At 42.7% G+C, this 12,753-nt stretch overlaps 1 protein-coding gene across 1 annotated transcript in view; it reads left to right on the plus strand.

Annotated features, from left to right (window-relative positions):
• FAM120A (family with sequence similarity 120 member A) overlaps positions 1-12,753 on the plus strand; it is a 119,601-nt gene that overhangs the window by 63,161 nt on the left and 43,687 nt on the right. Inside the window, exons 4-7 of the mRNA XM_077452097.1 lie at positions 2,427-2,555; positions 4,302-4,398; positions 8,298-8,386; positions 8,954-9,237. Of these exons, the coding sequence (XP_077308223.1) occupies positions 2,427-2,555; positions 4,302-4,398; positions 8,298-8,386; positions 8,954-9,237 (599 nt within the window). The remainder of the gene's footprint in view (positions 1-2,426; positions 2,556-4,301; positions 4,399-8,297; positions 8,387-8,953; positions 9,238-12,753) is intronic.

The raw sequence follows: 12,753 nt of genomic DNA on the forward strand, positions 1-12,753 counted from the left end.
CCTACCTGCCTAACTAGCGTCACCTGTGACACTAATACGGCGATCAGAAAAATGATCGCTTATTAGGCTGGGTTCACACTGGAGCGATGCGGAAACGCCGCGAATCCGCGGCGGGTTCCCGCATCGCATGCCTCCCGGCGGCAGTTCACACTGCCCTATGCGAACTGCTGGGAGTGTCAGTGAAATGTTACTGACACCCCCAGATCAGTTCGCATATCGCAGTGCGATCTGCAAACTCGGATCGCATGGTGTGAACACCCATGCGATCCGATTCTGCTGCGGGCCAAAAAAAGGGTCCCGTGCGAATTTGCGGCAGGTGCGGCGGGTGTGGCGGGTGCGGCGGGTGCGGCGAATGGCTGAACTCGAATCGCACAGAGATCGGATGTGATTTGCACTGCAGTGCGGTGCGAATCACATTCGTTCTCATAAACCGCTGCAATGTGAACCCAGCCTTAGTGACACTGGCGACGGGGGGTGATCACGGGGTTAAACCTTTATTGGGGGGGTTAGGGGGGTACATTAGAACTAAAGGGGGCTAACCCTAACTGCCCTAACAGTTATTACAGTCACAAATGACACCAATGCAAAAAAAAAAAAAAAAAAAAAAAAAAATGACATTGGTGTCACTGTGACTGGGGGGCAGGGGTAATTGGGGGGGTGATCGGGGGGTAAAGGGGGGGTGTGAGTGTGCCTGGCATGTTCTACTGTGTGTGGGATGTGTTGGTGCAACTCACTGATCCGCTCTCCTCCGTGTCGGAACGAAAAATACCGACACGGAGGAGAGAATACATCACTTCCTCTCCTGTGTTTACATTACAGGAGAGGAAGTGATGTCACCGGGGATTTCCATTCGTCGGGAGCGATCGCGAGGGGGTGGCCATGAATGAATGGCCGTCCCCTCGTCCGGGATCGCTCCCGAACGAAAACCGACCGCCGCAGGCACCGGGCGGGGGCCCGATCGGGCCCCCGACCCGCGGGAGGCAAAGGACGTACATATATGTGCTTATGCCTGCCCGTGCCATTCTGATGACGTAGATCGGCGTGAGGCGGTCGGCAAGTGGTTAATAAATCTACCTGCCGTTTTTTAAACTACTACACTATGGAAGTCTCCTGTTTCTCTCTCCCCCTCCTCTCTCTTATTTTGAGCCATACACTGTGAAATAGAAGTGAAGATCCATTTCACCTGTTCTGGAAGCTGGGACTGGCCCTCTAGTGGCGGAATTGTATCATTGCATCCCTCCTTTGGATTTCCTGATGGCTATTATTTATTATTTATGAATGAAATAAGAGAATCCTGGAGTTTGTTTGATTTGCTTATTCACTTCGTTTAAAGGTGAGAGTTCTGGGAGCCTTGAGTAGCGGACATTTTATTATTGTTCTATCATTAAACCTTTTTTCCATTTTTTTTATATATTTTTATGCGTGCTGTTTTTTGGACTATATTTTTTTTCACGGCATTGTATGTATGCACATATTTATATTATTTTGAATTTGTGTATTTTATTTGAGTGGCACGATTTGCGCAGGACCCACCCCTTTATATTCATTATTTGATAGTTTGTGCTCACTATTTTGTCCTGCTGCATTTTTTAGTTAGCATTTGCACTTTATATCACTCAGGCTCTTTTTCACAGCATCTGTGTTTCATTATATCTGATTTTGGATTTTGTTCCACTTTAGTCACTTATTACCACTTAGCGGCGCGATGGCTGACCACTTTTAGATGAAGTTTTATGCTGTTTTCCCACCCCTCGTTTGGCACTGCTTGGGGACGTCCCAATGGCTAAGAGAGGAGCTGTGTTGGTCGGTGAATATAAGAGAAAATAGGATTTTTTGTACTCGCCCTAAAACCCTTTTCTCTGTAATTCACCGACTGACACAGCACCCGCCCCTCCTTTTTATCTTTAAGTTATACTGCTTGTTGACGTCCTGATGACTGCATGGCAGGGTGGAGGGTTGTTGCCCAAGGGGCCGCCCCCCTGGCGGAACTAAGAGTTCTGAGTGTTGTATTACAACTAATGCCTAGTATCTCCTAGGAATGGGGCATAACAACCCAATGGTTATGAGAGGAGCTGTGTCGGTTGGTGAATTACAAAGGAAAGGATTTTACAGTGAGTACAAAAAAATCCTATTTATCTCTTCAAAGAGGCACATCATGTTAGGTTGACTTCCAATATGTGTGCCAGACATAGGTTAGCTCTTTGATGTGTGTTTTCAAAGCAACGTCTAACTCTATATATACAGTTGGCATCAAAATTGCAGCAGTAAGCAAAAAAACGTTTCCACTATCATTTATTGTGCCGAGACTTCAAATGACACTGCAACTTGTGGGTTACTACGGTTAAAGCTATTCAGCCGTGTCATTTATTGCTATTTGATATTAAGGTTCATTATTTATTGACTGACTCCTCTTTCACCTTTTTTAGGTTCGCGCTCACCAGCTTGTTTTACCTCCATGTGATGTTGTGATCAAAGCGGTCGCAGACTATGTGCGCAACATTAAAAATACTGATGATTTGGATGCAATTTCTTCAGATGTTTTTCAGCATTCACAGGTAATTGAAATAGGACAATGGACAGTATGTCACTCCAGCCTATGGTCCAGTCTTTCACAAATGTATGATTGTTAGATGTACATGAACACCATGTATTACATGCGTACATAATAATTTTTTTTTTAATCACTGTCTGTGGTAGGAGAGATGGATGTGGTGCGTACGTGTGACTGCTGTTCAGATTTATTCATAATATACCAGATACTTTACAGAGCATGCAAGTACCGCTTGCATAGAGTTCCACCCACTGGCTGCATATAAATGTGAAATACTTGTTACAGCACAATTGTGCATTCATTTAAACAATAAAATACATGTATCGGGTAAATGCAATTTTTTTTTTTTTATTTATTTATCCCACCGCCAATATATAATCTGCTTGCAGGGGCTGCAGAGAAGACTACTGCTATTGGTGAGTTTCTCTGCAGTGGTCCGACATCCTGTGGCTCTATAGTTCAATTTCTGAGACAAAAAATCGACTTCTATTGTATAATTCAGCAAAAAAAAAAAAAAAGAAATGCATATGAATAGTAAGATTTACAAAAAATCAGAAAAAGAGCAAATGAGATGTTTTCAGTCCATTACAGTTTTTTTTTTGCCTTTTCTCTCTCTATATCCACCTGCCCAACCACCTCATGTAAGACTACAGCAGCAAAGCGGCTCTCCTGCGCCGGATCACGTATTCAATATGTGATCCAACACCTTTTGGGTGGAGCGCCAGCTATGCTGTGATTAGTCACAGCACAAGCCAATCAGCGGATCCCGGCCAATGTTTGACTGCCGGCATCCGCTGATAGGTGAAGAGGATGCCAGGGCAGAGTTTTGTGAATGTAAACAATATAGAGCTCTGTCCTGTCAGCAGGGATGTGCTGGTTTTTGTCTCCCTGAGATTTTTTTTTACCAAAAATATGTAGCAGAATACATATTGGGCTAAATTTATAAAGAAATTTTGATATTTTATTTAATTTTTTTGTTTTTTAAATTTAGTGGATATGTTTTATAGCAGAAAGTAAAAAATATATTTTATTTTTTTACCTCAAAATTTTCTGTCTTTTTCCTTTTTAATAATACAAAATAAATACCCAGAGGTGATCAAATACCACCAAAGGAAAGCCTCATTTGTGTGAGAAAAAAAAATTATATAAATTTCATTTTTGCACAGGGTTGCATGCCCACACAATTGTCACTAAAAGTAATGCAGTGCCAACAAGCAAAAAATGGCCTGGTCATGAAGGGAGGCAAATATTCAAGATATAGACGTCTTATAAGACATCTAGGCCGGGTTAGTGTGTGTAGTTAATGTGGTTAGTTGATGTTGTAGGAGAGGGAAGCATGACTATGGGAAATTATTGGGAGGACTTGAATGTTAAGTGTTGGCATTAGGCCCCTTTCACACTTGTACAACCTGAAAGTCGCACAACTTTTCTGTGACTTCGATGTGAAGTGAAGCAACGCCTGTGTATTTTTGAGGTCTATGGACCTCAAATCGCATAAAAGTCTGACAAAAGTAGTGCTTGAAGTTGCACAGATATGAACGTTACTAATGGGAAATCATGGGGTACGACAAGCGACTTTGCAGTCCCAGGACAAGTGCACAAGTGTGAAGGGGGCCTTTAGGCTGCAAAACATGAAAGTTATTGGAATATATGTGGAAATAGAATGAAAAGGAAGAGCTCTAAGTGCTGTAGCATAGTAATCATCGAAACCTGTTCACCTTATAAAAAATATAAATGATTTGTTCTTCAGTCCAGAACAGATGACAAAGTTTCCCGCTTCAAGAGAGCTGTCGCTTACTACAGAGCCACCAACAAGCCCCTGCCATACCCACCAGCTCCATATCTGGGTTAGTCCAATGTCTAAATGTACTTGCTTCAAAATGCATTCATAAATGTTATTCATTGCTTAAGATCTGGTCCCTGTGGCTCACGCTTCTTACCTTTTGCATTTTCATTATTGACTCCTTTGTAACTGTCAGATCTTTGTGACAGTTCAGAGATCATGTGAGAAAGGAGTTATTGTTCAGTGCTTCATGCTGAAAAACCTGCAACCTTTGTCACTGAGACGGCAATTGCAAATATTTCATAGAAGAGCACTGAACAGTCAGCTAACACTAAGAGCAGGATCTGTGCTGATAACTACCTTGGCTCCTATTCAGAACAGTGGAAGAACACAATTCCTTACTGAGGGATTTGCTATTACAACCATAGCTGACTTATTTTGAATGCTAGGTGCCTGGCTTCATGTGGCTTCCTGAGTTTTAGTCAGTGACCCAGAACAGGCATGTGGATGTGCAAGTCTGATCTCCGTATTGTTGTACTTGTTTCAGGTATTGACTATTGAAGCATTGCAGTCAGTATTTTTAGAAGTGGACATCAGCAATTGCACCTTCCATGTCCAATCAGTATTGCTCACTTTAATTCATTCTGTTATTTTCTTAAATTAAAGCTGTATATCATTCTCCTACAGCCAAGCGTAATGAAATAATGGGTATAAGTTACTTGCGGGAATACTATATTTGTTTTCCGAGAGCTTAAAGAGGAAGTAAACCCTGATGGCCGGAGCAGCGATGACGTCACTCCCACGCATGCGCACGGGAGCAGCCACTAACGGCATATATTGCCATTAGCAGCGGCATGCTCAGTGCGCCTGTGCGCCACTGTCTACGGCGCATATGCCGTAGACAGTGGTGCCTGTCTTTTTTGCAAATATCTTCTAAATATATTTCATGGACCTACAGGTAAGCCTTTATCTAGGCTTACCTGTAGGTCAAAGTGGTCTGTAAGGGTTTACAACCACTTTAACTCCATTAACTCCAGGTAAACGGCTAATTACAGGAGTGAAAAATGCTGTTTTATGGTCCAAAAAAGGTAGGAAAGCACAAGCAAGGCCCTGGAGCTCTCTGCAGAATGCAGTGCAGTAAAACAATGCTGCTGAAGCTTGTGATTGGACAGTGAAGGATCCCCTCCAGTAATCTTGTTTTAGATATTGTCTGAAAGCACTGCACAATGTAGTAGTGCCCTCATTTACTTCAAAGTGTTGCTAGTCCATCTCCCAACCAGTGCTGGCATTTCAGGGATTGAGTCCTTCACACTGGTGCAAATTCTGATGCAACTTGAGTTACACAGAATTGTATGAAAGTGGGGAAAAAACTCAATGGTGCCTGTTCACATCAGAGCCACTCAGCACAGAGAGATATTGAAAAAGGTTCCTTTACTACTTTGGTACTATAGAATCTGCAGATCTTATCAAAGTTGCATCCAAGATGCACTGTAAATCAGATCACAGTCAGACCCAGCAGTGTAAACCTAGTCTAAAAGAAGCTGATGCAAAGTTAACTTATGCTAGGTACAAACGGGGAGTGTTTTTTTTTTCTTTCCCCTGTTCAACCCATCGGGCTGAAAAATTGTGTTCTGACAGGTGGACCCCCCGCCAGAACACGCTGCTCACAGCACATTGGCTGCAAGTGCTGATTTGATGCTGATTTTCCAGCAGGCCTGTCCAATAGAAGCCGTTGTTAGACTGGCCTGTACAGGCTACTGTACACACAGGCCGAAAGTTAGCCAGTTTCCGTTAAACCTGGTGATATTTGGCCCTTGTGTACCATTGTTAAGGGTAATGATGTAATTTGTATGTAAGACCACTTCAAATACAAAAACTCATTTGTTCTGTCCTGGTGACCTCCATTAGTGGGCCAGAAAGTGATTAGATATCCAAAGACGGTTAGGGAAAGAAAATCTTCCTTTTGGAGGCATCTGCTTTGGTGACAATGGTCTAAGAGGAGAAAGTCTCTTCCTTTTGGAGAGATTTCTTCCTACCTCTTGTTGAGACTCTGGGACACAAAGTGAAGAGAAATCTCATGTGGCAGAGACTACAAAAAGTAAGCTGATGTAAGTGGTGTTTTACTATTTAAAAACTAATTTTTGTTGGCTTATACCAGGGATCTTCAAACTACGGCCCTCCAGCTGCTGCAGAACTCCACGTCCCATGAGGCATTGTAAAACTCTGACATTCACAGACATGACTAGGCGTGATGGGAATTGTAGTTCCTGAACTGGAGGGCCATAGTTTGAAGACCCCTGGCTTATACATACACTTTTTTTTTTTTTTTTTAATTTGTTTTTATTGAAAGTTTTCAATACATTAACAACAGATAAACATACCCAACGGTCCCAACAACCTCCCCTAACCCCCCCCCCCCTCCCTTCCACCCTCCCCCCACCCAACCAAGCTCCCTTCTGTGCAGCCCTCCATTCTGCCTCCTAGTTCAGTCTATAAACACCGACAGTACCACTCATAAAGAAACACATGGCCTGTACTGTATCTGAGTAACAAACTACTTGAAATGGGGATATAACCAATCCAAAGGAAAGCACCTCTCTGCCCCGCCCCTCACCCCAACCTTAAGGAGAAAACCCCACGCCTAGCGATTAATTCACAGTATCTGCGGCATCAAGCCAGCACCGCCACACCCTCTCAAATTTGTTAGGGCACCCTCTGCTAAGATAGGTGGCTTTGTATAACGGCAAAGCATTATTAATCAAACCTTTCCAATAAGAAACCGTAGGAGGTTCGGGCTTCTTATACATACACTTTAATATAATTATGTCATTGGCTTTCAATGCAGCTATTAGATTATATTTACTGGCTCTTAAATTCTAAAATGAAGCATCTAGTCCTTAGCTGCTAACATAGAAGGGAACACTGAACTTAAGGGAAGCAGCTAAATACTCAGCTAAACTACACATCTTGGAACTCTTTTATTACCTGTCAAAATTTTTTGTAAATCTCGTAGCCAGTCTTGTGATCTAGGCACTCTTGCTTGAAAGCCCAGTTTGAGTAATAAAACATCCCCAGCCTACAGATTAGACAATAGGGCAGGAATATCATCATGAGTTATCACTTTGCGCTTTCCTTCTGTCAGCATATATGTGTACAGGTATTAAAGTCAGTTTGTGCTATCAAGAAACCAGTGGAATCTTTCTAGGAACAAATTAAGGTAATTCCATTTATCAGTTTAAGGCAGACTTAAAGTGGAAGTAAACCCATGGATTTAAACAGTTAAAAAAAAAAAAAGGCATGCCGGGAATGCTAACTGCACATTGGCTGTGCTCTCAGCCAAACTATCAAACCATCCAATGGCTGGTGTCCTAACGAATCACATGTGCGGCACCATAGCAGTTGAAGATTAAACCGAGGCAAAGATGGCAGCTTTCTTGGCTGAAAATGATAGGGGAGTTTACTTCCACTTTAACATAAAAGCTGCGTTGAGCTTTGCTCTGATGGATTGATAAAGGGTTGTACATATCTGGAGAACATGCTGCTTCAGGCTCCTTTCTGTGCTGATTATACTTCTAAAGGCCAAGGTAGTGGGTTACGTGATCTCTGCTGATGGTAATGGGAGGGTGGGGGGGCATTCTGAATGTGGACCTTCCCATGCAGCAGAGATCGCATGGCAAGGTGCCTGGACCTGCACACTGAAAAGGTAAGTATTTCAGCCTCTATTACTTTTTATCCTCTCCAGCAGTACTTTTTACATAGATTTATACTTTTTCTTTCCCCTAAAGTACATACATTGTCCAACCTATTGATTGAGAAATGTGTTATACTCCATGATTATTCTATCCACTTTTATGTGCGTTAAGTTTTCTTTTGCATTGCACTATAATATGCCACTAATATTTGCTATCTGTGTGCTTGATTATCATTTTTATGCATTAATGGAGTATTTCTTCTTATGAGCAGGCAGACCAAATCAAAACAGAGCTCACTGTATGATGCAGGGCAACCCATCTCAGATGCCTCCTCTGCCTTCTGTACAATCAAAGCCTATGGTAAGTATTATGTCTGTTTTATCCCTTTTTGCTGGGTCATTATGTGAACACTAGTTAATCAGATGCCCACAATACTGCACTGCTGGTGTGGTTTATTTTAGAACTGCTGCAGACAAATTTTTTTTAGCCTTTTTTAAAGCCGTTTCTGCTGTACCACTGGATCCTGTTTTCACTCCCATAACCACCTTTTTGACAGTGTTTTTTCCACTGTACTGGTTGGTACCTGATCTTGTCCCAGCTTTTTTAATTTTTTTGTTATTTTTTTTTTACTGTTTAAAAACCCACTGACAGTTTTATATATATATATATATATATATATATATACATACATACATACATACATACATACATACATACATACATACATACATACATACATACATACATACACATATACATACACACATACATACACATATACATACATACATACATACACATATACATACATACACACATACATACACATATACATACATACATACACATATACATATACATATACATATACATATACATACACATATACATTTTTTTAATGCAAGCATCTTCTCTGTACTCCTACAGGCTCCTCACTTGTCTGGCCATAGTGGTGCTATCGGTAAAGGTCCATATCCATACAACCTCTCAGAATCTACTGCCACTGTCAGTCCTACAAATAAGAGCGTTTCTGAACAGAATAACTACAGTAACATTCCTCATGAAGGCAAACACACCCCACTGTACGAGCGTTCTTCTCCAATCAACCCGGCACAGAGCGGGAGCCCCAACCATGTAGATTCCACCTACTTCCCAACATCTTCTGCTTCCTCATCTTCTGACAACGACGATGGCAATGCAGGAGCCAGCAAGTGAGTTTTCTGTAATCAGTTTTTTGTCGAATAAAAAGATCGGCTTGAATAGCCGAGACGCAATGACTTCACTCCTGCAGCACGTAGCATTCAAAGAATGGCACTGGATGCTGCTCCTAAATGGTGCACGTTTAGGAAATATTAATTTTACCAACAGGAAAGCTTTATTAGAAGCTTGCCCATAGGTAAAAATAAAATGAGCGTTAACTACCACTTTAACAGAAAAGCAGAATTCCAGAATTGAAAGTGTTTAAATGTTAATACACTCTGACAGGTTTTGAGTAACAGCAGTAGGAGCCACTGGCTCCTGCTGCTCTCAGCCAAGACTCTCAGAGCATGAATCCGAGAGAAGAGCTGCTGCAGACATGCTGGATCCAGATGGGGTTCGAGTGAGTAATTGGGGGGCTGAGGGCTGTGCTACTATTAAAAGGGTTTTTACCTTAATGCAGAGAATAAGAGAAAAAAACTTTTACCTTTACCATTACTTCAAATGTAAGTAGCAATCTAATATATATTTTTTTAAGTTCTGAAATGTGAATGGGAACATGTAACAAATCTAAAGTAGGTGTTTGACTGCAAAAGTGGAAATACACTTTAAAGTATAGTAGAGTCGCACAAATAATCCTTAAAAACATTGTGATCTCAATGGAACCTTCCTCACGATTTTAATCCGGCATGTCCGATTGATATAACAAGTGCAGAGCCGTTCTCTGCTCGGAGTTTAACGGAACCCACCGTGAAGGGTGAAGATTGGGTCTGTTTACCACAGAAAACCCTGCGGTGGGTTAGGTAGGTGGCGTTTTCTAAGACATTTTTAAAATTCTCTTATGAATGTCTCCTTTAAATTTAGTAAGTGTTGTCATGCCTATATGTCACCACTGGGGCGGTATTGAGCACTTAACATCTCATGCTTCTCAGAGAGCCAACGTTGTGTCCAGGAAGCAGCAGGTTTCTCTTCCTCTGGCCAGCGTCAAGACCCCTCCGGTAAGTCTGGGGGGAGGGGGGGGGTTCCCTCTCCCCAACAGACGCCCCCCCCCCCCCCCCGAGCAGTTTTTTCTTCCCCTCGGGGAAAGAGCGATACAAGAAATTGAAAATATAAATGTAAAAAAAGGCACAAACGGCACGCCGCTCGGTGGTTTCCATACGACCCCCCCTCGCCATTCCTTCTTCCCTCCCTGTGGATCCCATAGGATCAGAGCCTGTGCTCGCGTGGGAAAGAGCTCTTTTAAAAAAAAAGGGGGGGGGTTAAGGGCCGTAGGCAACGGGGGGCGTCCTCCAACGGCCAGCGTGGGAAGGAGTGTTTTAAAAAGCAAAATTTTTGCTGTTGCAGGCTGCGGAGGGACACGAGAGGAAAGGTGGCAGCATAATAAAGGTTTGGTGACACAGGCATTCCTTTTGACACATTTACTGCTGCATCAGGCTGGGCATTAATAGCAGCAACGGATCTGGACTATTGCTCAAGCAAGTGAATGCATTCCTTCTGCTAGTACCTCTGCTTTGGGCATTATGCTATCGTCAGAAGGGGGAGAGGGTAAAAACACCACAAAAGGGGCCCTAGAAAGACTTCTATAGTCACACGGAAGCCTAGAACCATCTCAGTAAAGATGGCATCCTCCCCTGAGAGTAATACGGCGGGTCAGAGTGAGCCTTCAGGAGGGGCAAGTGTTGCAGCTGCTCTTAACATTGCAGCCTCTGTGTATATTACTAAGGAGGTTTTTTTCTTCACCCATTTTAGTTTGGCCCAGAAAATTGATGCTTAATTGCATCCCAGAGTGGGACCAAGCATAACCAGTCCTTGTCCATTTGCTCAGGTCCCTCGTGCTGAAGAACAAGGGGGGAGAAATTACAAAGGTACAATCTCTCTCGCTGAATTGGTCCGCTCCACGTTTTTAAAATAACATATGTATTCTGAGTGGGAGCACCAAGATAAAATTTTATTCCTCCGAAAAGCTTTAAATACTTTATCCTATGGAGGAAGAGTTTTATTAGAAAATGGGTAATTATGGCAATTGACATTGCTATGTCCTCTGTAAACAAAAACCTGACTTGTCCAGTAGACAATGCTCATATGCCAAAGGGTCCAACAGATAAGAAGTTGGAATTCCTTTTTCAAAAAAAACTATTTTGCTCACAGGTTCAGCCCGTGCTGACAGCGACCAGTGTTTCTCAGTCCTTAAAGGACCAGTTTATGGAGCTACTCAAGGTTATTCCTAATAAGCAGGCCCATGATTTGGCTGGGATATCAGAAGCGTTGTGTTTTACAGTAGACACTATGAAAGATTCTATTCTCCAGGCCTCACGGCTCATGCTAGGGCTGGTACATGTGCGTAGAATCCTATGGTTGAAAAAGTGGTCAGCCGAAGCTCCATGCAAAGCTCTTGGCCAGTTTCCCATTTCATGGTGAACGGTTGGTTATTTGGAGACAATCTAATCGTCCTTGTATAGCCAAGGAATTTCTAATGGGAAAAATTCCCCTTTTCCGGTTAAGAAGAAGTTTAAGCATTTTTCTTTTAGGTGTGCTTCTTCTCTAGTGCCAGGGACATCAGCCACCAGGCAGTCACGACGGCCTTCTCCGTCAAGTGCAAGAGGTAAACCTCAGGGTCAGTCCCAGGGTCAAAAAGAGGACCTGGGGGAGGAAACCCACAAAACAAAATACTAAAGCCTCCTTATGAAGGGGCACCCCTGCTTGCTGGAGTCGGGGGAAAGTTTTGACAGTTTTCAAGGGTCTGGCAGGAACAATGTCAAGACTCATGGGTGGCTGCCTCAATATCTCTGTTACAAACTATAGTTTTGAGAGTTCCTGTCTCCTCATTTTCTCAGGTCGAGCGTTCCCAGAGATCTAGTGAAAAAGAAGTCTTTCTAGCTTTGGATCATCTCTTGTCTCAAAGAGTGATATTGGTGGTCCCCCTTGGAAGAGCAAGGATTAGGGTTTTATTCAAACCTTTTCACGGTTCCAAAACCAAACGGGGATGTCAGACCCATTTGAGATCTCAAAGATCTAAACCAGTTTTTGAATATCCGTTCTTTTTGCATAGAGTCAATCTGATAAGTAGTCTGCATCCTACAAGGGGGAGAATTTCTGGCGTCAATCGACATCGAGGATGCTTATCTCCATGTGGCGATTTTTCCCGCTCACCAGAATTTTCTACGCTTCAAGGTAGCAAATCGTAATTTTCAGTTTGTAACTGCCGTTCGGTCTAGCTACTGCACCTCGAGTGTTTACAAAGGTCCTGGCTCCTTCTTTAGCCAGGCTAAGGGATCAAGGTATAACGATACTACAGTCGATCTACTCTTGATAGATCAGTCGGTAGCCCACTTAAACCAGAGTTTGGTCACTGCAGCCGGCTACCTGGAATGCCTAGGTTGGATTATTAACCTCGAGAAATCCTCCTTAAAACCTTCAAGGAGATTGCAGTACTTGGGGCTGATCATAGATGCAGCTCAGGAGAAGGTGTTTTTGCCCCAGGAAGGGGTAAGTTGTTCCATAAAGGAACTGATTCAATTGGTCAGAACAAA

Source organism: Lithobates pipiens, unplaced genomic scaffold, assembly GCF_037356315.1.
Source record: "Lithobates pipiens isolate NorthernLeopardFrog02 unplaced genomic scaffold, aLitPip1_a1.2 Scaffold_23, whole genome shotgun sequence".
In the NCBI taxonomy this organism is placed as follows: Eukaryota; Metazoa; Chordata; class Amphibia; order Anura; family Ranidae; genus Lithobates; species Lithobates pipiens.